The 27,103-nt window shown below is 43.0% G+C and overlaps 2 protein-coding genes across 2 annotated transcripts in view; both read right to left on the reverse strand.

Annotated features, from left to right (window-relative positions):
• The window catches only part of LOC103017517 (carboxypeptidase A1), a 78,147-nt gene extending 61,395 nt beyond the window's left edge, over positions 1-16,752 (reverse strand). The window contains exons 1-5 of the mRNA XM_057550493.1: positions 16,734-16,752; positions 14,823-14,921; positions 5,365-5,564; positions 5,195-5,254; positions 4,168-4,252 (exon numbers count right to left, since the gene is read on the reverse strand). The gene's annotated coding sequence lies outside the window, so the exon portion shown is untranslated. The remainder of the gene's footprint in view (positions 1-4,167; positions 4,253-5,194; positions 5,255-5,364; positions 5,565-14,822; positions 14,922-16,733) is intronic.
• On the reverse strand, positions 1-26,854 carry CPA4 (carboxypeptidase A4). The gene is given in 11 exon segments (XM_007177278.1): positions 1-188; positions 4,168-4,252; positions 5,365-5,564; positions 6,989-7,080; positions 8,233-8,344; positions 9,113-9,215; positions 10,513-10,614; positions 14,823-14,921; positions 16,171-16,305; positions 16,734-16,815; positions 26,787-26,854. Coding segments are annotated over 11 exon segments (1,266 nt in total).
• Positions 26,855-27,103: the final 249 nt, after the last annotated feature.

Genomic DNA, 27,103 nt, shown 5'->3' on the forward strand with positions numbered 1-27,103 from the left:
CTAGGAGAGGTTGTCCCACACATGCTCCATGATGGTCTTCAGCCCCAGCCAGGTCTCCTCTGTAGTGGGGATGATTTGGTTGGCTGGCAGGAAGAAGCCATAGTGCCCAATATCTCTCAACTCAAAAGTGAATGCATACTTGATGCCATTATCATATGCCCAGTCAACACTGCTGCCACTAGCTGGATCTGTTAAGTCAAAAGAGAAAACACCTTTGAAGCCTAGTTCCTTTCAGGATTAGATGGGAAGGGGCCTGGAGCTCTGCCCACCTGTGGTTCCTTAGGGATCTACAGTTATTTCTAAAAGTCATCAGGCCTACAGCACATGAACACTGGCCTGATCCCTATGTCTCAGACTGTCCTGCACCATGAGGGTCTTCACTAGTCTCAATCCAAGAGATTTTAAATCCTCATTTCCATCTTGTCACCAACTCACTGTGTAGACTCCTTCAGGTCACTGGAAGCAAATCTTTACAGAGTGTGGCAGGCAGCCTCCAAGATAGCCACGATGATCCTTGTCTCCTGGTACTCACATCCTTGTGTTGTGCCCTCCTACACTGGACAGGGCCAACTTGACCTGTTTTTCAGGAGACTGCAGAAATGAAAGTGCGTGCCCTTCAAAGCTAGGTGATAAATATCATGGCTTCTGCCTTGCTCTCTCTTGGATCACTGGCTCTGGGGAGCCAGCTGTCATGTTGTAAGGACACTCAAGCAGCCCTATAAAGAGGTCTATGTGGTGAACAACTCACTGCCAGTAATTAGCCCTCACTTGCCAGGCATCTGAGTGAGCCATCTGAGAAGAAGATCCTCCAGCCCCATCAAGCCTCTAGATGACTGTAGCCCTGGAAGACACCTTCAGGGCAATATCCTGAGAGTCCCTGAGCCAGAGCCACCCAGATAAGAAGCTCCTGAGTTCCTGACCCACAGAAACTGTGTAAGAAAATTAATGTTTATTGTTTTAAGCTGTTAAATTTTAGGATAGTTTTTTACATCTCAAGAGATAACTGATACACAGAAAGAAGCACAGCCCTTGGGACTTCCCTTTGCCGAAAGGCAAGAGGCCTGTTTTCCTGCTTCTTCCAGTCAAACTCTACTAGAGAAGAAACTGGTTAAAAGTGCAAAGTGTAGATGATACTGAATAATAATATAACAATGTAATAGCAGCGATCATTTGTTGAACATCTACCATGAGCCAGTCATCATACCGTAAAGTTTACATTTATGATCTCCTTTAATCTTTAAGAAGCCAGTGAGATAGGTAATACTGTCCTTGTTTTTCAGATGAGAAAATCCAGGTTCAGAATGAATAATTTATCTAAGAAAATATAGATGGAAAATGGCAAGGCTGGAATTTAAACCCAATCCATCTGATGAAAAAGCCCATGCTTTCTTCAACCGACTTGGGGTCCATTTATTATATAATATATATGCCTGTTAAATGAAAATATGGGTCCCTTTGTTTTTCCACTGTTCCTAAGGGTTGTTTCTCATGATACTATGTGTGATTTTCTAGAGATGCTGCTTCTGCTGCAATTACATGCTCCCAGAGGTTGTGGAACAGGCTCTCCTATACTCTCTGAAATTCTTATGTAATTCCCACAGCCTTTCTCTATACTGAGAAAAATGCTGAATAAAAAAACAGGCAATGGCACCAGAAGTTTCTAGAAGTTATTTACATGGCAAGCTCAAGTATTTCAGAACAGATTTTAAATTCAGGAAGGGGCCAAGAAGACCTCTGCTGAGCAAAGTGATCAGGTTCATGAACTTCACTTTACTTGGGTCCCTGCTAAGTCTACCTACTCTTTTTTTTTTTTAAAAAAGCACATATGGGGGACTTCCCTGGTGGCACAGTGGTTAAGAATCCACCTGCCAATGCAGGGGACATGGGTTGGAGCCCTGGTCCGGGAAGATCCTACATGCCATGGAGCAACTAAGTCCCTGCGCCACAACTACTAAGCCCACGTGCATAGAGCCCGTGCTCCGCAACAAGAGAAGCCACCGCAATGAGAAGCCCACGCACTGCAACAAAGAGTAGCCCCCTCTCGCCGCAACTAGAGAAAGCCCATGCACAGCAACGAAGACCCAAATGCAGCCATAAATAAATAAGTAAATAAATAAATTTATAAAAAAAGAAAAAACACATATGGGAACATACTAATAACACTGTTCTGTACACTGTATTTTTCAATTAACATTTGAAGATTATTCCCTATTAGCACATACAGATCCACCTCACTCATTTAAGGGCTGCATAGTGTTTCATTGCAGTAATGCACCAAATGTGTTTTTATCCAGCACTCTACTGATGAACATTTAGTTGCTTACCAGTCTTTTGTGACTATAAACAATGCTGTCATGAACATCCTTAATACTCACAATCTATCCATGAGCTAAACGAGCCCAATGAACTTGTTTCCAAGCCCTTAGTAGATCAGAATCAGTGAAGAGGAGGGGAAAGGGTTGCTAGAGGAAGGTGGCCTGAGGAAGGAGACATGAAAACTCTAAAAAGCAGACACAAGAGTTAAAGAAGAAAAACAGGCTGCGCTGTTCAGCAAAAGTATTGAACAGTCCAGTACAGCACAGAAGGCCTTCAAGATACAACAACTGACATTCAGAAGGCCACTCAGTCATGAAGAAAGGAGCTTAAGTCTCTTCTACATACTCTGTTTAAGAAGGCAGGAAAGTGTGAAAACCCATTTTAGAATTATTTTCATCTAAAATGATTAATCTAAGGAAAAGTTCAGCACTTGAAGGGACAAATGTCAACTACTTATATAACACATACCATAACCCAGGGAGTTAGAGTGTTTTTATATAAAAATTGGTTTCATTTTGGGGAAGAAAGGAGGGCAGACAAAGCCTATAAAAATTACGGAAGATGGGCTCTTGAAAGAGGTAGGAAATATTATGTATCCTGGACAATGCTCAGGAGACCCTTTCTCCTCTTCTGCTGGAGGAATCTGATGAGTATCTCTTAATTTTGGCACAGCTTATGCTGGGGAGAAGAACGTTTTTGACATGGGAGGAAAAGGCCATTCTTTAAACTGGCATCTGACCCAAAAGCCAGGACCCTGGTGACCCGCAAAGATCTTTTGAGAGGACCTCCTCAGAAGGCTCCTGCCAAGTTCCTTTAGCTCTCTCTGGTGTAGGACTCAGTTCTGACTAATTAGAGGGTGGAGAACCTCTCCTGATGTGTTTGTTCTCTGAGGAGCTCCCATTCAACAACACTAGTAATAATAAACCATGAGTAATTACTGGATTGTTGCTGCAATTAGCAACACAACCACCAGCATCATGCTGAGTGCTTTATGCAGCTTGGGGGCATGTGAAACACAGACAAGAGTGCTGAGATCAGAGTACAGAGGAGGACCCAAGAGGTGGGTTGGAGAATTTTCGCAGAAGAGGAAGACTGAGGGGAACAGCTAGTTGAGGGCTAAGTAGGTAGGACAGGAGAGCAAGTTACAGTATGGAAAAGGAAAGAATTATCAACAAGTTTGCAGGGGCTTTGAGGTGGACCAACTATTGGAAAACTATTTACAGAAGAGGCACAGGAGGGGAAAAGAAGCGCACTTGCTTAAAAGGAGCTTTGCTCCCCACATTTTTTGTTTCTGTTTCCCATTTATAGCTAGGGCCTTGCAGAATAATCATATCCTTCAATTTGATCTAAAAATTTAAAGATCAGACTCACAGAATAAGGGAACTGGAAGGATCTCAGCAGGAATAGAGTGAAATGCTCAGATGAAACATGTCAGTGAGAAACCAAAACAAGGGTATTTCCTCAAATTGGAGTTGAGTTGTAGGTGATGGGCCTCAAGACCATCTTCAGGTCTGAAGTCTTGGTAGAGTTTTTGTTTTTGTTTTTTCAGCTCAATGCTAATGATTGTCGGGGGGAACCCCTAACCTAAGCCTGTTATGCTCAACACGTGATCATTTTGGACAGGAAGGTGAGGGGGTCCCCTCTACCCACCGTACCACCACCTCAGTTTGATGAAGATGGCCGCACGCAACAGCTACCATCACACAGACTTGACATAAATTCAGCCTATCATTAACAACAACAAAAAAAGACTACAACGTAGGAAGGCTGACTTGCAGCTCTTCTCCTGCTCCATTTCAAGTGTCCTCTCAAAGCATTTCCTTATAACCAATAAACTCAGTGAGTACTTACAGACAGTGGTGCAGGTAGGACACACTTGGTACTCAGTGCCTGACAGCGAAGCCAGAGCTTTGGCTACACACCTTGCCACCTCATCCTAGGAGTGGGGAAATCATCAGAGTGAGAAAGAATGGATCCCGAAGTCAGACATTCCTCAGCTGTTCTGTACTGCAGTGGTCTGAAAAATTCCCGACCTCACCCCCAATGTTCCCTCCTGGTCTCCTTCTTTCCCATCCAACCAGAGCAAAGGCCTGACTATGAAGTGAGGGAAATGCTATGGTTCCTCCAACTCCTTCTCTTATCCTCAGTTCTTTACTTCCAGTTTGGGGCAGGGGGTAAGGAGAGAGGTGGAAGAAGACCAGATAAGCATTCTGAAGCATGTATATTATAAACTCAAATTGGAGGAGCTGTATTCAAGCTCTTCACAGATCTGGAAGGCTACTCACCAGCACATTAAAAATCTAATAAAGGCACCACCATCTTCACCTATCCTGAGGGAAGGGAATGTCATGTTCATGAACATGAGGGAAGGGCAAGTATGTTCAAGAGAAAACCTTCTAAGAGTTGGGTGTTCCCAGAGTGGAGGTGGAGACAGGGATGCCATATATGGATGTGCCCTACACAGAGCACCTCCTTGAGAGCAGAATCTAGTCCACACCTGGCCAGCCCTGGGTGGGGCTGCATCTGCTGAGAGGCGTGTACAGAGCTAGCTGTGGCCCCGGGCAGAGGGGCACACTCAAGCAGACCAGCGTGGAGAGAGAGGCCTGCAGTCACTCTGCGGGTGCCAGCCCTACTCCAGTCAGTTCACCCTAAGTGCCTGCTCACATCCTGGGTGAGTCATTGCATGTGACACAGAGCACCCCTAGGCTGTGGCCTACACCCTACTTAAACTCTACCTTACATCAAGTGAGGAGCACCTCCCCCTTGCCCACCACAATGCTACCCACAGTTCTTGGCAAGCAGTGGGTCTGCAATACATTTTGGTCAGAAAAACAAGTGAGAAGGAAAGACAGGGTTGGGTGTGGTTCTTGGAACTCACAGCAAACACGGAAATAAGAGGCATCATCTTCTTCCTATTCCCAGTAGGCCTGATGGCACACTGCAAAGAACAGAGAGAGAACACTGGGTCTTCTTGAAATAAGCCCTGCTCCTGGACTTTGCAGCACCCAGGGGAAAAGCATGCCCAGGGCTGGATGCAGCCCCGCTTACCAGCTCATCTGCATCCGGGGCCTTTTTGACCATGTACCCACGTGGATACGTCAGCAGCTGTGAGTAGCTGTGCAGGTCGATGAAGCATTTGAAATTCCCACGTTCTTGAATGAAATCTACCACCAGTTTCACCTCCACTTCTGCACTGGCGTGGGCTCCACGGTATACTTCGGAGCAAGGGCTGTCACTGGCTCCCTCTCCTGTGGGGGGAGGCCCAAGCAGAAACATTAACCCATAGGCTAAGGAAACAGAAATGCAGGATACTCTACCCAGAGGAGGGGGAGAAGGCATGGGCAGGCCATTGCTAGCTTCTCCCTGAGAATCCGGTCCATAGTGTGTGTAAATTGCGGGGAGGGTGTGGCAGTGGGGTGCTGGATCTGCCACACCTGAGCAGGAAAACTGGTAGGACTCCTCTAAATGGAGAGAGCTGACCTTGTATTGTATCACCAACAGTTGTCATAAATAATTAATATCATACTTGACAGTGAGTTGTCAATTAATAAGTATTCTAGATAATTAATATGAATACTAATTAATAATGAAAATGACTCCATTTATTCTGGTGTCAACTCATTCTCTTGGTTCAGATCTTAATGGCCAAGTGCTGCCAAAAATAATCTATTGTTGTGGCTAAAATCTCTTGATTATTTGACAGGTATTTAGAATTATTGCCTTCTGTATTACCTCACAATATAGGCCTCTAAGGTATCTGGTGTATGTGTGAAACCATCCCTGTTGTGACTTAACTTTGATGCCCTCAATTCCCACATTTGTATCAGCTCCTTTCCCACAGTCACATTATTTTTCCCCCAATGGTTTTTGTGGTATTTCTATGCAAGTAAGAGAATTAAAACCATTACATTAAAATATTACATTAAAACATTACATTAAAAACAAAACATCAGTACAGCTGAATAGTGAAAGAGAACTCTCAGGCTTTGAAATTCAAAAGTGAGTTTAGATCCTAATTCTTATCAACCATATGCTCTTGAGATGGTCTCTGAGCTTCAATTGTTTCATTTCAGATAAGAAAGCTCACTCTCTAGGTCAGAAGAATAAATAATACATGGGAAGGTACCTGGCACATAGTTGGCACTATTGTGGGGATGATTTTTAAATAACTGGAACTCAGAACCCAGGACTCCTAATTCTCATTCTCTTTACATGACATCAAAGGGCTGAGGTTCTTATTTACACACCTAAGGGTAAACTGCTGTAGTTTAATCCTCACAATGTGATCTTGCCTGTTGGGGTAACGGTGCTAATTGCTCTCTTCTGAGTTGCCACCAACAGCCCTTCCACCCATCCGGTATTGCCCAAAAGCCGGGATGGCCAGGCTACAAAGCAGGCCCATGAATTTATATATCTAAGATAGAATAGTTTTTAAAATATTAGCATTCTCTCAGGAGGACAGGAATTGTTCAGCCATTCCCTTTCAAAATTACAAATAATAATAATAATAATAGTAAAATGACACATAGAGAGAATAAGGGACTTATCCAAGTTTCTCAATGAACCAGCAATGGAGCTAGCCTGGAAACCAGCTCCCTCACTGCCAGCTCAGAGGCCTGTGGACCAGGCTACCCAGGGGTAGCAGGATTTAAAAACTGTCTCCCCCACCTACCTGCAAAACTAACATTCCAATTTCTATTTGGATCGGTACCAACGCAGGAGCTTCCAGGATTTAGAGACCATGTCTTCCTCCATAATCGGTTCGGAAAAATTCACCAAGGAAGGAACAACCTTCAGAGATGGGTCAGGGCACAGGAGAGGTGAAGGTTTTCTTTGGGGGCCTATGACGGAGATGGCACCGTAGATGGGACAAGCTGCCTGCAGCTCTGGAGGCAACTCCAGAGATCTGGAGGATCATCGGGGCTTCAGCCCTCACTAACTGCGGAGTCTCCTCTCATGCCCCAGAGAGAGGAGGCTTAGCCCTTCTGGCCCGGAGAAAAGGACCTCGCCAAAATGCCCTAATGGGACCCAGGCTGACACCATCTGAGTCCACTGAATAACTTCAGGCTTCGGTAAAAGTGGGACAAATGGACATTATGGGCCTCAGTGATCACTGATGTGATAGGAAGTGCACGGCAACTATTTTATCCTTGCCTAAAAAATTAACCTGACTCCAATCAAGCATCTAGATCTGACCACAAGTGAATAGGAAATACAGGAGATGAGGGAATAAATTAAATGGCATAGAACAAAGAAGCCATCAGGCAAATTCAGAATGTGACACATTCTACAGGACAATTTACTTGGTTTCTCCAACAATGAATGACATTTTAAAAGATATGTGGGGGGGTGGGGGTGGGTACCACTGTAGAATAAAAAAGCCTGCAGAGCCGTAACAACCAAATGCAGGTACAGACCTTATTTGGATTCTGATTTCAACAAACTGTCTCAAAAGACAGTTTAAAGATGATTAGGGATATCAGATGATATTAAAGAACTTCCATTAATTTTTTACAGTTGATAGTGGCATATTGTTTGTTGTTTTAATTATCATCAGCTAGAGATGAATACTAAAGAAGTTTTGAATGAAGTAACCTTATGTCTGGGATTTGCTTTAAAATACATCAGAAAAAATGTGTGGGAGGGAAAGAAATGAAAAGAAGATTGGTAAAGTGTTGATAACTGTTCAAGACCCATAATAGGGAGTTCATTAGACTATCCTCTCTAAGAAAAAAATATTCCCTAGTGACTCTCAGCTCAGAGAATGACTGGAAAATGAGACCCCAAGGAAGCTCCTAATGTGCACATTTTGTGGAAGTTTTCTCTAAGGTCATACAACTATTTAGTTGCAAAGCAAGGAATTCAACAAAAAAGTCTTAACTCCAAACCCAGCCTATTCTGTCAGTATTACTCACTTGAGTTTGTGTGTATACATATCCATCAGGATTGGCCACAGTCAACAAGAAAATGTCCATTTTCTCCAAGATGGAGGTGATGGCTGGATCCTTCCCATAGTCAGATACAGTCTAAGCAGAGACAACGAGCTTGTCAGCTGTGCCCTGCAGGCTGGGTTGCTAGGTCTAAGTCCGTGTATCTTCCCCAGATGCCCAACTCCTAGAACAGCATCCACCCTCTGCAGCCTCCCTGCCACCCTCATAGGTGCAGCGCTCTGCAAAGCCCACAGAGCACTTCAAAACCTGGGGAAACATGGCTGCCTGATGACATCAACCTCACTGAGTCCTGGGCTGCCTTGTTTATTCATTCCTTCCAGGGGGCGGGAACAGGGGAGGGGAGAGCTGCCCATCATAATAGTTATTAGGAATCTGAGCAGCCCCCCTCCCCGTGCTAGGGGTAGGGAAGATGGATCCTCCACTTGCACCACCCCTCCTCCACCGGTGCTGGCTTAAAGTAGACTTTCCAGAGGGACATGGAGATAGCATGATGTCCCTGAAGGTCTGGGGGGCCTGAAAGGGACTAAAGGTAAAGCTTACCTGAGCTTTGCTACTGAGAAGGCCCTTCTCCCTTCCTGCGGGACTGACTATGGGTCAGTGTTTTAGGGCCACCTCTGCAGCTCATTAGCTTGCTTGCTGCTATGAATGCACTTTGTCATTTAGCCACAGTGGCCTGACTATGGGGCTCTGATCTTTTGCTTATCCAATCAGAAAAGGCACCCCCCCAGCCTATCATGTCTGTGCATAGTGCCTTCCTATCTCATCTCCAGGGTCTAGCTGTGTGGGATGCTGCAGGGCAACCTGGGCCCACCAGAATTCTGGGCTAATACAAGGCAACATGTCTTTCTTTACAGTCCAGATCACCGTGGCCTGTGAGATCCACTCCCGGGAATGGATACCTGAATTCAGCCAAATGGTCAGCTGCTGCCTGCCTTCTCCAGTGCTGAACTGTGGAAGGAAAAAGAGGCCAGAAAATGACCCTCCTGCCCGCCTGCGTCTCCGCTCACCTCTCCTCTCCTCTTCCCAGCTCGCCCCTATTCATTTAATCCATTTAAGATCATTCAGAGACCAAATGTCTGAGGGCACCATCCCTTTATCGGGCTTCTTCGTGACTAGGGAGCTTAATTTGCTGGCTGGCAGGGCCCAGTTGCAGCACTGCAGCTCCAGGCAGCTTGAGCCACTCCAAGGTTGGAAGCAAATAGGAAGGGGAAACAATTGCTATTGTGAATTATAATGCCCGTGTGATTAGAGATACTATTACGCCTCTTGAAAGACCTCAAATGGCAGCCCAACAGAGAGAGACACAAAAGTGCATGAACCAGCCTGTTCTACTTGAGGCAATAAACGAAATCAGTTTTAAAATGAGGAATGGAGGGTTCACTGTAGCTCTTTGTAAACAGTATGAAATGAATTCTGGCTGCTGCTTTTTAGTGTGGGGCCCCCTTGGGTCAGAGCTTGGTGCTAATGAAGTAAGGGTCTCCATCAGTTGGCAAATAATCTAAATTTATATAGATTATTTTACGGCAACAAGCTCAATGGCAGGTCTTCTCCCACTGGTAATTTCACCATTGCTATAAACCTGGGCTCCTCAGGGCCCGTATGGATTCAAGCGTTTGACAAATTCTAGGCACCATCACTTGTTCCATGGTTTGTATCTCCAAATTCCTTTTTATTCATTTGGCTGGATTATTTATGTAATTTATGTCACTGCCATAAATTCTCTACTTCTTTTGCCAATATAGACCTGAAATCTGTTAGAAATATCTGGAAATTAGGCTTTATGCAGCCAAGGATCATAGACTGGGCTTAAAACTACATCAACCCTAAAATCAGCTTCCTAGATTGCTTTTCCAATAAGGACCCCTAAAAAGCAAAATAGAATTTTTAGGCCCATCCCAATTTGTCTTCATATTTACAGAAGATGGGAATGGAGGGAAAAGACTGTGGCCAATCTGAGAGCTTTCTGGAACACTAACCGCCTCCCACCTCTTCCTGATTCTGCCTTTCAGCCAAAACTCGGAATGGGATGTGCTCCTACTAACTCCTCCCACATTAGGCAGAAGCAGGGGACCCTCTGTCAGACCAAATTCGAACCCGGGTAGATGTCTCCTCACCTCACCCTCCTCCCTAAAGTCAAGGAGGTCCTAAAAAGCTGCCTCTTTCAGAGGTGTGAGGGCTGAATCCTGGACACAAGGAACCAGGAGCGTGAGTCCAGTTGGGCCCTTCAAAGTGCATGGGGCCTCACCTTCAGTACATACATTGACCGGTTTTCAAATAAATGCCCAATCTTCACCCTGCCCGCCAAGTCAGGAAAATCTCTGGCAATGCTGTCTATCTCATGGTAAATCTGAACAGTGAAAAAGTAAACACAGGGGCATTTTAAAAATTTGTTCAGCTCTGGGTGGGTATATGTGAATGTTATCTTGTTGATCTTAATGATTTTTTACAGTCCCCTAACCTGGGGGTTGTCAATATTATCGGCATGGAATGCTTATTCTTAAGCAACTGCTTAAGAATCCATTTCTACAGTTTTCTAGAGAAAAACACATTTTATTTGTCCACAAAATTATAGTCCATTAAACTAGAGTAGAGAGACTTGTGCAGGTACTGCTCCAACAGTGTGGCCCTTTGCACTATACTAGGCTCAATAATCAGCAAGGGTCCCATTTAGCCAAGGTTCTTAAAAGCACTGCTCTCCAAACTTTTTTATCATTTTTTCCATCAGTTAAAAAAAAAATTCAGCATGCACCCTGAATATATATAATAACACACAAGTATATTATGTACATTATAAAACAAAAAATAGAAACAAAAATTGTTGCATTGCTCAATATCAAAAAAACAAACAACCCAATCCCAAAATGGGCAGAAGACCTAAATAGACATTTCTCCAAAGAAGATATACAGATTGACAACAAACACATGAAAGAATGCTCAACATCATTAATCATTAGAGAAATGCAAATCAAAACTACAGTGAGGTATCACCTCACACCGGTCAGAATGGCCATCGTCAAAAAATCTACAAACAATAAATGCTGGAGAGGGTGTGGAGAAAAGGGGACCCTCTTGCACTGTTGGTGGGAATGTAAATTGATACAGCCACTATGGAGAACAGTATGGAGGTTCCTTAAAAAACTACAAATAGAACTACCATATGACCCAGCAATCCCACTGCTGGGCATACATCCTGAGAAAACCATAATTCAAAAAGAGTCATGTACCACAATGTTCACTGCAGCTCTATTTACAATAGCCAGGACATGGAAGCAACCTAAGTGTCCATCAACAGATGAATGGATAAAGAAGATGTGGCACATATATACAATGGAATATTAGTCAGCCATAAAAAGAAATGAAATCGAGTTATTTGTAGTGAGGTGGATGGACCTAAAGTCTGTCATACAGAGCGAAGTAAGTCTGAAAGAGAAAAACAAATATCATACGCTAACACATATAAATGGAATCTAAAAAAAAAAAAAAAAAAAGGTCATGAAGAACCTAGGGGCAAGACAGGAATAAAGATGCAGACCTACTAGAGAATGGACTTGAGGACACGGGGAGGGGGAAGGGTAAGCTGGGACAAAGTGAGAGAGTGGCATGGACATATATACACTACCAAATGTAAAATAGATAGCTAGTGGGAAGCAGCCGCGTAGCACAGGGAGATCAGCTCGGTGCTTTGTGACCACCTAGAGGGGTGGGATAGGGAGGGTGGGAGGGAGGGAGACGCAAGAGGGAAGAGATATGGGGATATATGTATATGTATAACTGATTCACTTTGTTATAAAGCAGAAACTAATACACAATTGTAAAGCAATTATACTCCAATAAAGATGTTAAAAAAAATTGTTGCATTAACAATAAATACAGGACTTCCATGGTGGTGCAGCGGTTAAGAATCCGCCTGCCAATGCAGGGGACACAGGTTCGAGCCCTGGTCCGGGAAGATCCCACATGCTGCAGAGCAACTAAGCCCATGTGCCACAACTACTGAGCCTGCGCTCTAGAGCCCGCAAGCTACAACTGCTGAGCCCACGTGCTGCAACTACTGAAGCCCACGCGCCTAGAGCCCGTGCTCCACAGCAAGAGAAGCCACCGCAATGAGAAGACCACGCACCACAACAAAGTGTAACCCCCTCTCACCGCAACTAGAGAAAGCCCACGCACAGCAACAAAGTCCCAATGCAGCCAAAAATAAAAAAATAAATTTATTTTAAAAATAATAATAAATACAAATATATGTAGAAATATAAATAGAAGTTGCAATAGTTTATTTCTCCATCCCAGTGGGCCATCTTGCTTACACCCTGCCATACAAGCACCCCACTTTGGAAATGATTCTTCAAAGGCTTTGAGAGGGCACGTGAAGAGCTGTATAAATCATGGCTACAAATGCTTCCACTTGCTTTCAGTAAAAAAAAAAAAGTTTGATTTAAATGGAGTTCATCCATCTTAGTTGTTCAAACCTTTTGAGGGTTGAAATAAGGAAATAAACAAATTTCTGTTTAGACCTTAAAATTGAAAGAAGGAGCTTTACCAAGAACGAAAATGTGCAATCAATATAGAATAAAATCAAGCTTAAAGGATTTATCAGACTTGCAACCATTACGGCAGATTGAGCAGAAGCAAGAAACTACCTCCCAAATATATAGGCAATCCAGATAAAATACAATGAAAATGAGTCACAGCCAAATTTAAAAGCCAAAAAAAGGAAAAATTGTGGGTGCCAGAAATGAAGAGGGAACAAGCTAACACAGTAAAGGGCAGAAGATGAAGCCCCAGGACCAGATATCTACCTTAGGCACCGAGAGTTTACAGCAACCAGGAATAGGAGCAGAGGGCAATGGACCCTGCCTGGGGCAAGGAGCTGGAACTTGAGAGCTGGGAATTGGTAATTATGGCCATGCAAAGGGCCTGGAAACTCTACCCACTGACCCTAGAACGTCAGATGCCTGCCCTGCGTCATGAGAGGAAAGAGAGTCACCCAGGAAAAGTTAAAACACCAAGCTGTGTCCAGATGAGGGGTGCAAATTCACACTGCCAACATCAGGGGAAAACTTACCCACAAAACTAACAACAATAACAGCAACCACAACAATACACACAAAGGATCTGAAACTAGAAACCCTGGCAGAGACAAACATGAAATTCCCTTTAGAGACCTAAGAAGGCCCAAGTGATTGTGGAATATGAGCTCTTAAAAGCTGTTTTTAAAAAGAACTGAATATGAACAAGTCAGAAGGGAGATGGTACACCAACCCACAGCAAAAGGCCTTGCAGGGAACGATAGATGGCTGTAAGCCAGATGACAATGATACCTAAAGCCAGAGAACAAAAGTGAATGGATGAGAAAGAGAGGCTCCTGCAGCAGGCAGGTGAGGGGATGGAGTTTCCAGAATCTGGGGTGACACTTGCCACTGGTTAGCTCAGCTAGGGAGTGCCCCATGTTAATGAGGCTAACGTCATGGGTTTGATCCCTGTGTGGGCCCTTAGCTCTGCTTTCGTCCATGGCCCTGGACTGAACTCCTAACTTTATCCAGGTGTTTTGCAGCTGTATGTCATTGGTCACAAGAGGGATCAAGGGGCAGTGCGGCTGGAAGTGTACACATTAAACAAAGCTACTGACAATCCTGGGAAAGAAGGAGAAATATTTGGTCAAGCTTTGAAAAAAACCTCATCTAGAAGAAAAATAATTCAAAGTATATGCCTCATGAAAAGCATGCCAAGAACTCTATCTTTGGATATAAAGAACAACATATATTCAGCTATAGGAAGGAGAATACCAATTTAGATTTGGGGTGTGTTCCTGAGTTAGTAGAGAGTTTCCAGACTAAGGAAGAAGACATTGAGGGACTTAAGAAAACCGTATGCTATGTGATTCAGTTCCATTCCAGACCTTCTTGGTTCCTCAAATTCCAATATCATATAAAATTATTCTGCTCTAAATTTCTCATTTGAAGGGTTGGCTTACCTTGAAAGTCAGTAATCTATATAAGTGATTTCTAACTAAACACAGCACCAAAACACATTATGGAATAAATATACGTTATAAGTAGTCATGATAAATGAGTGGAAATATTTGGTTAACCTTGGAAATAATCACTTGTCTATTTGCCTGGGATAAGAAACACTTTAATCTGAGTGAATAAAATACAGGGATTCTGGTGGGGTATAAGAAGGTTGAATTACAAGGACTGGAAATGATTGCAATTATTTCATGGTTTTCTTTGAGGGGTTGCTTAAGAAAAGAACAATGCACATGGGAGAAAATGTTCAGTTTGGGTTTCACTATGCTCTTAGGTGTTGGTGGAGGATAAACAAAGAATTAGAAAAGAATTGAAAAATGGATAACTAATAAGAACCTGCTGTATAAAAAGATAAATAAAATTCTAAAATTAAAAAAAAAAAAAGAAAAGAATTGAAGTGTACACATTTTAACCCCTCATTGTAGGGGTATTGTGTTAGGGACTAATAGCTCCTGGAAGTAAGGAAAGGGGTTACAAAACCCAAAAGGCCAATGACCTTAATCTTAACCTGCTCTGAAATACTTACAGCTTCCAGGGAATGATAGGCTCTATAGTTGAAGTTATTACTGCTCCGTTCTTGACCTTCATTGTATTGCATTTCCTCATCTTCATTATCTAAAAGGGCCTAAAACAGACATGGCAACATTACAAAGTGATCCTTTGGGCATGGAGCTTCATGCTGGTTCCACCATATCTTGGGACATGTGCTGGCCAAGATGGCAGCACCCTTGGCACACATATCAAGAAGCACAAATGTCAAGGTATAAAAAGGGGCCTGATTTCTTCCACATATCTATATAATCTTACTTCTTGGAGCCCAATATACAACACCTCATTCAAAACCTACTTACTTCCTGGAAGCAACATATGTGCTATTTGGTTATTCTATACCACAAATTCTCTAGACATCAGTCTGCATCTGGTATCCAGTGCCTCTGAAATACCCAGCTTGGGAAACCATTCAGAAACAAAGAAATTCTTACAACCACTCATACTTTGAAGGTTCCTGGCAGATGTCTGTGACATGTGAGGATGATTAATAAGCTCACAGCTGCTCACACCATCAGGAAACTCCTGGGCCAAATCACCAATTAGTCCACAACCCACCTCAGTGAAGGAGAGAACATGAGCCAGACACTGCCCTGCTGTTCAAATACGGCTCATGAAGCTGTTGTCTGGCTTAGGCAGTGATGTTCCCTCTGCTGGGGGCTGCTGGTGACATTCTCCTTTTCTCAAAGGATGCTCTTTTTTGGCCGCACCGCACAGCACACGGGATCTTAGTTCCCCGACCAGGGATTGAACCCATGTCCCCTGCAGTGGAAGTGTGGGGTCCTAACCACTGGACCGCCGGGGAATTCCCAGAGGATGCTTTTTATGACTGATCTTCAGCACCTCCCCACCGGTGCCCCACCTTCTACCCACCATACACTCTGTTCTTCCCTCCTGACTTCAAATAAGAAAAGGGAGAGGGACTTAATACTTGTGGGGCATCTATGACGTACCCGGCACTGTTAGACATTTTATGTACATTTAGCCACTTAATCTTCTCAATAAATCGTATGGAGTAGGTATAACTATTACCGTTTTACTGATGAAGAAACAGAGTCTCAAGAGGTTAACAGCTTGTCCAAAGTCACACAGCTAGCAGTTAGCAAAATCAGGATTTGGATCCAGATCTGGCTGGTTTCCTAACCCATGTATGCCCTTTCTAGTACAACATGTTCCTCTAACAAGTCACTGCACTTTACTTCCATATACCTCAATGTCTTCATCTTTTAAATGGAGACGAATAAGACCAGAACTTGAAAATGTCTCAAGTCCACTCTGGCTGCTTGGTCCTATGCAAGACCAGTGAGGGACCTTGGCCTATCCACCTGCAGGTCTTCAACAGTCACCAAGTACTCTAAGCCTTGGGACTTCAGGAAGGATTTGACTGGCTGCAGACTGACAGAAGGGAACAGGACATCCACAGGATGACCAAAGGTAGAGGGAGATTTCTAGAAGTTGAGCTGAAGAGAAAAGAAGTAAAACCAGGTTAAAGGATAGTTCAGGTAAAAGGCACAACGAGCTCATTCTTCTAGAACAACCACCAAAAGCCTTGGTGATCCCTGAGGGGTTGGATTCTGCACAAGGGCAAACTCTGCCATTTCATAATTTTATCTGGTCAGGTCTGCCCAGCAGGCAATACCTGGCAAAGCCCAAGAAGTAATAAGTCAATGCAGATAGAAAGATGGAGCCCACTGCTGAGGCCTCTCATCTCCCTGGACAGCACTGCTGTGATCTACAGCACTTCTCCCCCACCAACCCTCTCAATTGTATAAAGGCATGTTGACTACTACAGGATTATACACAGAAACTCTTCAGGAATAACAATGCCAGTGTTGCAAGAGTCTTCTCCCACTAAAGTTAATTGATACCCAAGAGAAGAACTAGGTACCTTAAAGTTGTCTGAATTCACTAGCTGACTTAGTTTGCTGATCTCATCTCCATTTCTGACATTAATCCTGAAAACTTGGTCCCTGGAGAAAGGAAAAAAAAAGCAAAAGATAATGGTGAGCTTTCAGCTGGCAAATAAACCCCAGGCCTACTATCCCAGACATAACTGGGCCGAATGAGAGGAAATGGTCTAGTCTTTGGTTATAATGTATAGCCATTAAAAATAAGACTACGTGGCAAATATGAAAAAGTGCTTATGGTATAACTTTAAGGGAAATATTAAGTGAAAGAGCAGGACACAAAATTGTATGTATGCCATGATTGCAAGTATGGAAAAAGCAGATGCATTGGAAGAAAAACAGACAACGGAAATATAGCAAATGCTGACAGTGCTTATGTTCGGGTCATGGGATTATGGATGACTTACTTTTTTCCCCTCGTATCTGTTTTCTGTAATGTGGTCATATTACTTTATAATGAAAAACATATATATTTTGCAGAAAGGAATGTTCCTGAGTTACACGCAAAGCTAACTCAAGACATAAAGAAGCACTTCTTCACTGTCAGGGTCTAGGACTGAAACTCTGGCTGAATGTCCATGCTGGAAAGAGCTAGAAAAGAGAATAGACCTTCCATCCTTGGAGGGTTAGTTATTTTTCCTCTTAGCAAAGAGGGGAGAGGCTGGGTGCTCTCCCAGGCCCTTCCAGCTCCAGAACCCTATACAAATGCATGGTGCTGGGGCTGAACTCGGGATTCATCCTCCCTATGGGGCCCTGATAGGGACCAGAAGGGAGCCGGCCAGTCCCGAGTCCCCCTTTGTTGTTTGTCCCGCACTTGTTTCCTATACACCATTTAGCTCCCGCAGCAGCAGCAGGCGTAGAGGCCCCTGAAGTCCTGTGTGTGGGTGGGAGAAGGCCAAGCCTGAAAAGCTGCCTTTGTGCTCTGGGCCGGCTCAGAAAGCCAGGGGAGCCATTAGGCCGTTGCTAGGTGACGGCCGGAATGAATCCACACTCAACGCTGTCACATGCGTCATCCCTTTGATACAAATGAATGCGGGAAAAGCTGCTGGAGAGGGCTGTGGGCTGAAGGACCTGTTGACAGAGAAAATGGTTCTGTCACAGGGAGCTAAACGTGCAGCCACATGTGGCAGATCAGCATCTCCTCATCAGAAAACTGGCTCAATCCGGATGGACTCTCAGAGTTTAACTTTGTTCTGGGAGCTTCTGGGGGATCTCCGTGGGGTCTAGGCTAGCATCAAGGAGGCAAGGTCCATTGCAGAGTTGCTTCTGTTGCAGGTGGCAGGTCTGGAGGAGACGCCATTGATGAAGCCTCACTTTCTCCCAGCTCATCCGGTCTCCACAGGGTTCTGGGAGGTGGGCAGCCAACTGCATTCCATGGGAGCTGCTGAGGCCATGGTGGAGAAGCCACTGGCTGGCGGGTCTCAGCCTGAACCCAACAGCCTTGCTAGATGTTGGACTGCAGCCCTGAAAAGATGGGGAATCAAACCACCATTTCCCTGACAAAGGCAAGCAGCCTTGCAAAAGAAACAGGTTGAAAACAGAAGAGAAATCCTTCCTCCTGGCTGAGTACCAGGACCCATCTGCAGAACTCATGCTCTGTCACAACTCACCCTCAATACCCCAGAAAAAGGGGCGTCTTAAAAATGGGTGTTCTGGAAAGTGCCTGTGCATTGGCATCTCTGTTAGCAAAATGAGGCATCGGTAAAATACAGCACTGACTTGAGCAATCACAAAGAGAAAGAGGAGAGAGAAGGAACAGGAAGAGGAAAAAAAAGAGAAACATAAGAATAAGGAGCTCTTAAGAGTATGAAAATCATGTTACACATTCATCCACAGCATGTGTTTTAATTCTCCCAAAGTGATAACTTCACAACAGAACTTTCATACTCCTGGGCACTGTTCATGATAAGGGAACACAGTGAATCTAACTGGCCCGGATGATGATTAAAACCACAGTGCATTTCATCATGTCCTAATTAGCCCAGCTCCAAAGGATAAAGACACATCTGCAGCATGCAGAGAGACAGGGCGGAAAGGCTGGTGCAGAATGGAGTCTTTCCCCATCTGTCTCTCCTCCACCTCTCCCTCCTACAAATTCTTGGCTCCAGCCTCACTGAAATTGTGAATTCACCATATACTTTGCCCTTCTATGCCTTTGCACATGCTGTTCCCTCTGCCTGGATGTCCAGCCCTTTTCTTTACCTGCCTAGCCAATCTGCCACCCAGGCTTTAGGACCAATTCCCATCACCCACGAGGTTTTCCCCAACCAGAGAAGACAACATTAGCGACAGTCTTCAGATGGTGCTAAAAGCTGGCAGGGCATGGGGAGAATCTTATATTATTCTCATGAACATAAGCCCATCAATATCTAGAAACAGAGAGAACATAAGTGGGTGCCAGGTGAAGGGCAGCTTTTCTCTTGCCCTCACTGTCCTTGTCTCTGTTTGGAAAATGCCTTCCTGAGAGCGTGGGTGGCGGAACACAACCTATCTCCACCATCTGGAAATCTTTTCACAGACCTTAAGCTCTTTCTGAAGATGGAAGATTGGCCTGGGAAGGGGGACATGTTGAGGTTTGCAGGTTGCCATGTTCACCCCTCCTACTCCACACAGGTAGGTGCTCCTACAGCTCTTCTTAACTCTGGTACTCTCCAATACCCAGGGCTGGCCAGCTGCTACCGCGCAATGGCTAGTGATCCACTCTCAGTCACCCTCACATGTGTCCCATGTTCTGGACAGTCAATAGTCACCTTGGTGCTGAGCTTCTATCTCTCCCCCTTTTACCATGTGGGCAGCCAAGTGGCCTGTTCTTTGTGCCTTTCTCACCTGCATCCCCAGCCAGGCTTAGAAGCCACCACAAGAGATGATTTCACAGAACTCTTAAATGCCAACCAGTTACTGCTGATGTTACAAGTTCTGCAACTACTTCCTGTTCTAAGCTTGCTGTGCACCTTTAGGCATCCTGGTCACCATCCTATCCTTAAGATGAGTGAAGCCCAGGACAGAAGACACCAGCAGAGTGAGAGAGACTGGGGAGGTAGGTGAGTTAGATGAAATGAACAGAGACTGGGGGGTGCGGTGGGGGGAGAAACCATCATCTTCATCTGCATCAGCACTGTTCCCCCTCCAAGCCAACCTGCATCCTGGCTTCCCAACCACTTGAATGCTCAGAGGCCAGCTTCCTCTTGCTCTAAATGTTCACCAAGCTGGCTGCCTAGGCCGTGTCTGTGGACCTCAGGAAGAATTCCTCCACCTTTGCTGGGTTCCCTATTATGAGGCAAGAACAGATTTGGGGGTAAGGATGACACTATTGGTTATAACCATCTGCAATTTGCTCAGGCACACAGCCCTTTCTGTGCAAGCGCCTATGGTGAGCACTCCAGAGCTCAGCCAAGAAGCCTCAACCCAGGTGTCCGCTGCATTATAAGAGAAGTCTGAATCCTGAGAAAGAAAGATTTTTCAGCCACGTGAATAGGAGCAGCGAGAGCCTGAGAGCTCTATGCATCAGCCCACATGGCAGCAAGGGTAGTTATTACACACTTACTGCTGAGCTGCCTGTGGAAAAATCTCCTTCCCTGACCACCTGCTATGCCTAAACCCTCTGAGCCATTTGGCAGTAGAGACCAGGTGTGAACGGAAGTCATCGGCATAAAAATTACTCAATCACATATAAGTAATTACCTCAATAAACAATCCCAAAGTCCCTTTAGCCAGATAGTATAATGGAGAGTAAACTAACAGATATAGACAGATCAGTGAGATACAGGATTCTATCTGGAGATTAACTTGTGTTATAACAAAAGCATATGGGTTTTGCTCCAACTCCCCTGCTTACCAGCCAAGTGGCCTTGGCCAGGATTCTTAACCTTTTTTTTTTTTTTAATAGATTTTTATTGGAGTATAATTGCTCCACAGTACTGTGTTAGTTTCTGTTGTACAACAGAGTGAATCAGCCATATGCATACATATATCTCCATATCCCCTCCCTCTTGCATCTCCCTCCCACCCTCCCTATCCCACCCCTCTAGGTCGTCGCAAAGCACCGAGCTGATCTCCCTGTGCTATGCAGCAGCTTCCCACTAGCTAGCTATTTTACATTTGGTAGTGTATATATGTCGCTACTCTCACTTCGCCTCAGCTTCGCCCTCCCCCTCTGTGTCCTCAAGTCAATTCTCTATGTCTACATCTTTACTCCTGCCCTGCCCATAGGTTCATCAGTACCATTTTTCTTTTTTTTAGATTCCATATATATATGTGTTAGCATACGGTATTTGTTTTTCTCTGACTTACTTCACTCTGTATGACAGACTCCAGGTCCATCCACCTCACTACAAATAACTCAATTTCATTTCTGTTTATGGCTGAGTAATATTCCATTGTATGTATGTGCCACATCTTCTTTATCCATTCATCTGTTGATGGACATTTAGGTTGCTTCCATGTCCTGGCTATTGTAAATAGTGCTGCAATGAACATTGTGGTACATGACTCTTTTTGAATTATGGTTTTCTCAGGGTAGATGCCCAGGAGTGGGATTGCTGGATCATATGGTAGTTCTATTTTTAGTTTTTTAAGGAACCTCCATAATGTTCTCCATAGTGGTTGTATCAATTTACATTCCCACCAACAGTGCAGGAGGGTTCCTTTTTTCACCACACCCTTTCCAGCATTAATTGTTTCTAGATTTTTTGATAATGGCCATTTTGACGGGTGGGAGGTGATACCTCATTGTAGTTTTGATTTGTATTTCTCTAATAATTAGTGATGTTGAGCATCTTTTCATGAGCCTCTTGGCCATCTGTATGTCTTCTTTGGTGAAATGTCTACTTAGTTCTTCCGCCCATTTTTTTACTGTATTATTTTTTTTTTGATATTGAGCACCATGAGCTGTTTGTATATTTTGGAGATTAATCCTTTGTCCATTGTTTCACGTGCAGATATTTTCTCCCATTCTGAGAGATGTCTTTTCGTCTTGTTTATGGTTTCCTTTGTTGTGAAAAAGCTTTTAAGTTTCATTAGGTCCCATTTGTTTATTTTTGTTTTTATTTTCATTACTCTAGGAGGAGGGTCAAAAAAGATCTTGCCGTGGTTTATGTCAAAGAGTGTTTTCCCTATGTTTTCCTCTAAGAGTTTTATAGTGTCTGGTCTTACATTTAGATCTTTAATCCATTTGGAGTTTATTTTTGTGTATGGTGTTAGGTAGTGTTCTGATTTCATTCTTTTACATGTAGCTGTCCAGTTTTCCCAGCACCATTTATTGAAGAGGCTGTCTTTTCTCCATTGCATGCTCTCACCTCCTTTGTTGTAAATTAGGTGACCATATGTGTGTGGGTCTATCTCTGGGCTTTCTATCCTGTACCATTGATCTATATTTCTGTTTTTGTGCCAGTACCATACTGTCTCGATTACTGTAGCTTTGTAGTATAGTTTGAAGTCAGGGAACCTGATTCCTCCAGCTCCGTTTTTCTTTCTCAAGATTGCTTTGGCTATTTGGGGTCTTTTGTGTTTCCACGAGTTGTAAAATTTTTTCTTCTAATTCTGTGAAGAATGCCATTGGTAGCTTGATAGGGATTGCATTGAATCTGTAGATTGCTTTGGGTAGTAAAATCATTTTCACAATATTGATTCTTCCAATCCAAGAACATGGTATATTTCTCCAGCTGTTTATGTCATCTTTGATTTCTTTCATCAGTGTTTTATAGTTTTCTGAGTACAAGTCTTTCACCTCCTTATGTAGGTTTATTCCTAGGTATTTTATTCTTTTTGTTGTGATGGTAAATGGGATTGTTTCCTTGATTTCTCTTTCTGATTTTTTGTTGTAAGTGTATAGGAATGCCAGAGATTTCTGTGTACTAATTTTGTATCCTGCAAGCTTACCAAATTCATTGATTAGTTCTAGTAGTTTTCTGGTGGCATCTTTAGGATTCTCTATGTATAGTATCATGTCATCTGCAAACAGTTACAGTTTTACTTCTTCTTTTCCAATTTGTATTCCTTTTATTTCTTTTTCTTCTCCAATTGCCATGGCCAGGACCTCCAAAACTATGTTTAATAATAGTGGCGAGAGACATCCTTGTCTTGTTCCTGATCTTAGTGGAAATGCTTTCAGTTTTTCACCACTGAGTATGATGTTTGCTGTGGGTTTGTCATATATGGCCTTTATCATGTTGAGGTAGGTTCCCTCTATGCCCATTTTCTGGAGAGTTTTTTTCATAAATGGGTGTTGAATTTTGTCAAAAGCTTTTTCTGCATCTATTGAGATGATCATATGGTTTTTATTCCTTAATTTGTTAATATAGTGTATCACACTGATTGATTTGCATATACTGAAGAATCCTTGCATCCCTGGGATAAATTCCACTTGATCATGGTGTATGATCCTTTTAATATGTTGTTGGATTCTGTTTGCTAGTATTTTGTTCAGGATTTTTGCATCTATGTTCATCAGTGATATCGATCTATAATTTTCTTTTTTTTGTGATATCTTTTTCTGGCTTTGGTATCAGGGTGATGGTGGCTTCATAGAATGAATTTGGGAGTGCTCCTCCCTCTGCAATTTTTTGGAAGAGTTTGAGAAGGATCAGTGTTAGCTCTTCTCTAAATGTTTGGTAGAATTCGCCTGTGAAGCCATCTGGTCCTGGACTTTTGCTTGTTGGAAGATTTTTAATTACAGTTTCAATTTCATTACTTGTGATAGGTCTGTTTATATTTTCTAATTCTTCCTGGTCCAGTCTTGGAAAATTGTACCTTTCCAAGAATTTGTCCATTTCTTCGTGGTTGTCCATTTTATTGGCATATAAAAATATATGGCATATAGTTGTTTGTAGTAGTCTCTTATAATCCTTTGTATTTCTGTGGTGTCAGCTGTGATTTCTCCTTTTTCATTTCTAATTTTATTGATTTGCGTCCTCTCCCTTTTTTTCCTGATGAGTCTGGCTAAGGGTTTATCAATTTTGTTTATCTTCTCAAAGAACCAGCTTTTAGTTTTATTGATCTTTGTTATTGTTTTCTTCATTTCTTTTTCATTTATTTCTGCTCTGATCTTTATTTCCTTCCTTCTACTGACTTTGGGTTTTCTTTGTTCTTCTTTCTCTACTTGCTTTAGGTGTAGGGTTGGATTGTTTATTTGAGATTTTTCTTGTTTCCTGAGGTGAGACTGAATTGCTATAAACTTCCCTCTTAGAACTGCTTTTGCTGCGTCCCATAGGTTTTGGGTCATCGTGTTTTCATTGTCATTTGTTTCTATGTATTTTTTTATTTCTTCTGTGATTTCTTCAGTGATCTCTTGGTTATTTAGTAGTGCACTGTTTAGCCTCCATGTATCTGTGTTTTTTTCAGTTCTCTTCCTGTAATTGATTTCCAATCTCATAGCATTGTTGTCAGAAAAGATGCTTGACACGATTTCAATTTTCCTAAATTTTCCGAGGCTTGATTTGTGACCCAAGATGTGATCTATCCTGGAGAATGTTCCATGTGCACTTGAGAAGAAAGTATATTCTGCCACTTTCAGGTGGGATGTTCTATAAATATCAATTAAATCTGTCTGGTCTATTATGTCATTTAAAGCTTGTGTTTCCTTATTTATTTTCTGTTTGGATGATCTGTCCATTGGTGTAAGTGGGGTGTTAAAGTCCCCTACTATTATTGTGTTACTGTCAATTTCCCCTTTCATGGTTGTTAGCATTTGCCTTATGTATTGAGGTACTCCTACGTTGGGTGCATAAACATTTATAATTGTTACATCTTCTTGGATTGATCCCTTGATCATTTTATAGTGTCCTTCCTTACCTCTTGTAAGGTCTTTATTTTAAGGTCTATTTTATCTGATACAAGTATTGCTACTCCAGCTTTCTTTTGATTTCCATTTGTATGGAATATCTTTTTCCATCCTCTCACTTTCAGTCTGTATGTATCCCTAGGTCTGAAGTGGTTCTCTTGTAGACAGCATATATATGGGTCTTGTTTTTGTATCCATTCAGCCAGTCTGTGTCTTTTGGTTGGGGCATTTAATCCATTTACATTCAAGGTTATTATCGATATGTATGTTCCTATTACCGTTTTCTTAATTGTTTTGGGATTGTTTTTGTGGGTCTTTTTCTTCTCTTGTGTTTCCCACCTAGAGAAGTTTCTTTAGCATTTGTTGTAAAGCTGGTTTGGTCGTGCTGAATTCTCTTAGGTTTTGCTTGTCTGAAAAGCTTTTGATTTCTCCATCAAATCTGAATGAGATCCTTGCTGGGTAGAGTAATCTTGGTTGTAGGTTTTTCTCTTTCGTCACTTTAAGTATATCTTGTCAATCCATTCTGGCCTGCAGAGTTTCTGCTGAAAAATCAGCTGATAACCTTATGGGGATTCCTTTGTATGTTATTTTTCATTTTTCCCTTGCTGCTTTTAATATTTTTTCTTTGAATTTAATTTTTGTTAGTTTGATTAACATGTGTCTTGGTGTGTTTCTCCTAGGGTTTATCCTGTATGGGACTCTCTTTGTTTCCTGGACTTGGGTGACTATTTCCCTTCCCATGTTAGGGAAGTTTTTCACTATAATCTCTTCAAATATTTTCTCAGACCCTTTTTTCTTCTTCTTCTTATGGGACCCCTATAATTTGAATGTTGGTGCATTTAGTGTTGTCCCAGAGGTCTCTGAGATTGTCTTCAATTCTTTTCATTCTTTTTTCTTTATTCTGCTCCTCAGCAGTTATTTCCACCATTATGTCTTCCAGCTCACTTATTTGTTCTTCTGCCTCAGTTATTCTGTTATTGATTCCTTCTAGTGTATTTTTCATTTCAGTTATTGTGTTGTTCATCTCTGTTTGTTTGTTCTTAGTTCTTCTAGGTCTTTGTTAAACATTTCTTATATTTTCTCAATCCGTGCCTCCATTCTATTTCCGAGATTCTGGATCATCTTTACTATCATTACTCTGAATTCTTTTTCAGGTAGAGTGCCAATTTCCTCTTCATTTATTTGGTCTTGTAGGATTTTACCTTGCTCCTTCATCTGTGACTTATTCTTTTGCTGTCTCTTTTGTTGTTGTTGTTGTTGAGTGGGATTGTGTTCCTGTCTTAGTGGCTGTTTGGCCTGAGGCTTCCAACACTGCAATTTGTAGGCTGTTGGGTAGAGCTGGGTCTTGGTGCTGACATGAGGACCTCTGGGAGACCTCACTCCAATGAATATTCCCTGGGAACTGAGGTTCTCTTTTAGTCCAGTGGTTCAGACTCGGAGCTCCCACTGCAGGAGCTTCGGCCCGACCCCCAGCCATTCGCTTGGGGGTTCCTCCCATCTTCTTGGGCGTCAAGGTCCCCCACCAGTGTCTGGCAGGTGCCCTAGTTGTGGGGAGAAATGTACTCCGTGTCTTCCCACACTGCCATCTTGACTCCATCCCCCCCAATCTTCTAGTAGGGTACCATGCCATCCTTTCATCTCTCCTACCTCCCAAATGTCCTCTCCTTTGCAAACCTCAAGGCATTCTGTGTGGAGCACGTGTGCATGTGTGTGCACACACATGCACACACACACACAGAATGTACAGGTGTATCCTTGCATGTCACTTTTCATAGTTAAGGCTAGGCAAGACCTATCAAATCTCCATATGCCAAATGCTGACGAGAAAGCTCCAGCAAACCTTAACCATTAATAGAGAGGTGAAGCCAAAAAGCCTATGACCCAGGCTTTCCCTTAAGCATGGCAGAAATTGAAACAATTTCTGGTAATTCTTAGTAATTCATAATATAGGAGTAAGAAAGTAGGAATGCCTGAAACTGACCTTACAAATAAGAACTAGGAAGGAAAAGAATTGGCAGGAATTAGGGAGCTGGGGAGGGACTGTGGAGACCACCTAGTCCTGATATCACAGATGAAGCTGAGCCTGAGAGAGAGGTAATTGACCCAGGATGACACAAGGGCAAAGCTGGGACTGGAGTCCAGGTCTTCCTTCCCAACACCATACCATTTGAGGTATAATCAGCCATTCATTTCCAAATCCATTTGGTTCCCATATCTCTGAACTAACCAAGTAATAATAAGTCCAAAAGGAACTTACCCAAAAAACTTTTCTTGGCCACAGATGCTGGACCCAATAAGGTCCCCAAAGAACAGTATCCACTTCATGTCCCAAGGGTGTCAGTCATAGAGTGGCTGAGTCAAGCTGTATTTATAAGGAGTCTGAGGCAGTCTCATGTCCTCAAAAATGCTAATGTGATTCCCAAGCACCCTTGAAACTCTGACAGTACGTCAGATGCCTCTTCCATTCCTTTTGAGTGATAAAAGCCAAGCCTCTTGATTTACAAGGTCAGGAACTTGCTCCTCAGGCTGGAAAAGTCTGTGCTAAGGGTGCTATAATGCTCATCACTTGGTATT

The sequence above is a fragment of the Balaenoptera acutorostrata genome, chromosome 7 (genome assembly GCF_949987535.1).
Source record: "Balaenoptera acutorostrata chromosome 7, mBalAcu1.1, whole genome shotgun sequence".
In the NCBI taxonomy this organism is placed as follows: domain Eukaryota; kingdom Metazoa; phylum Chordata; class Mammalia; order Artiodactyla; family Balaenopteridae; genus Balaenoptera; species Balaenoptera acutorostrata.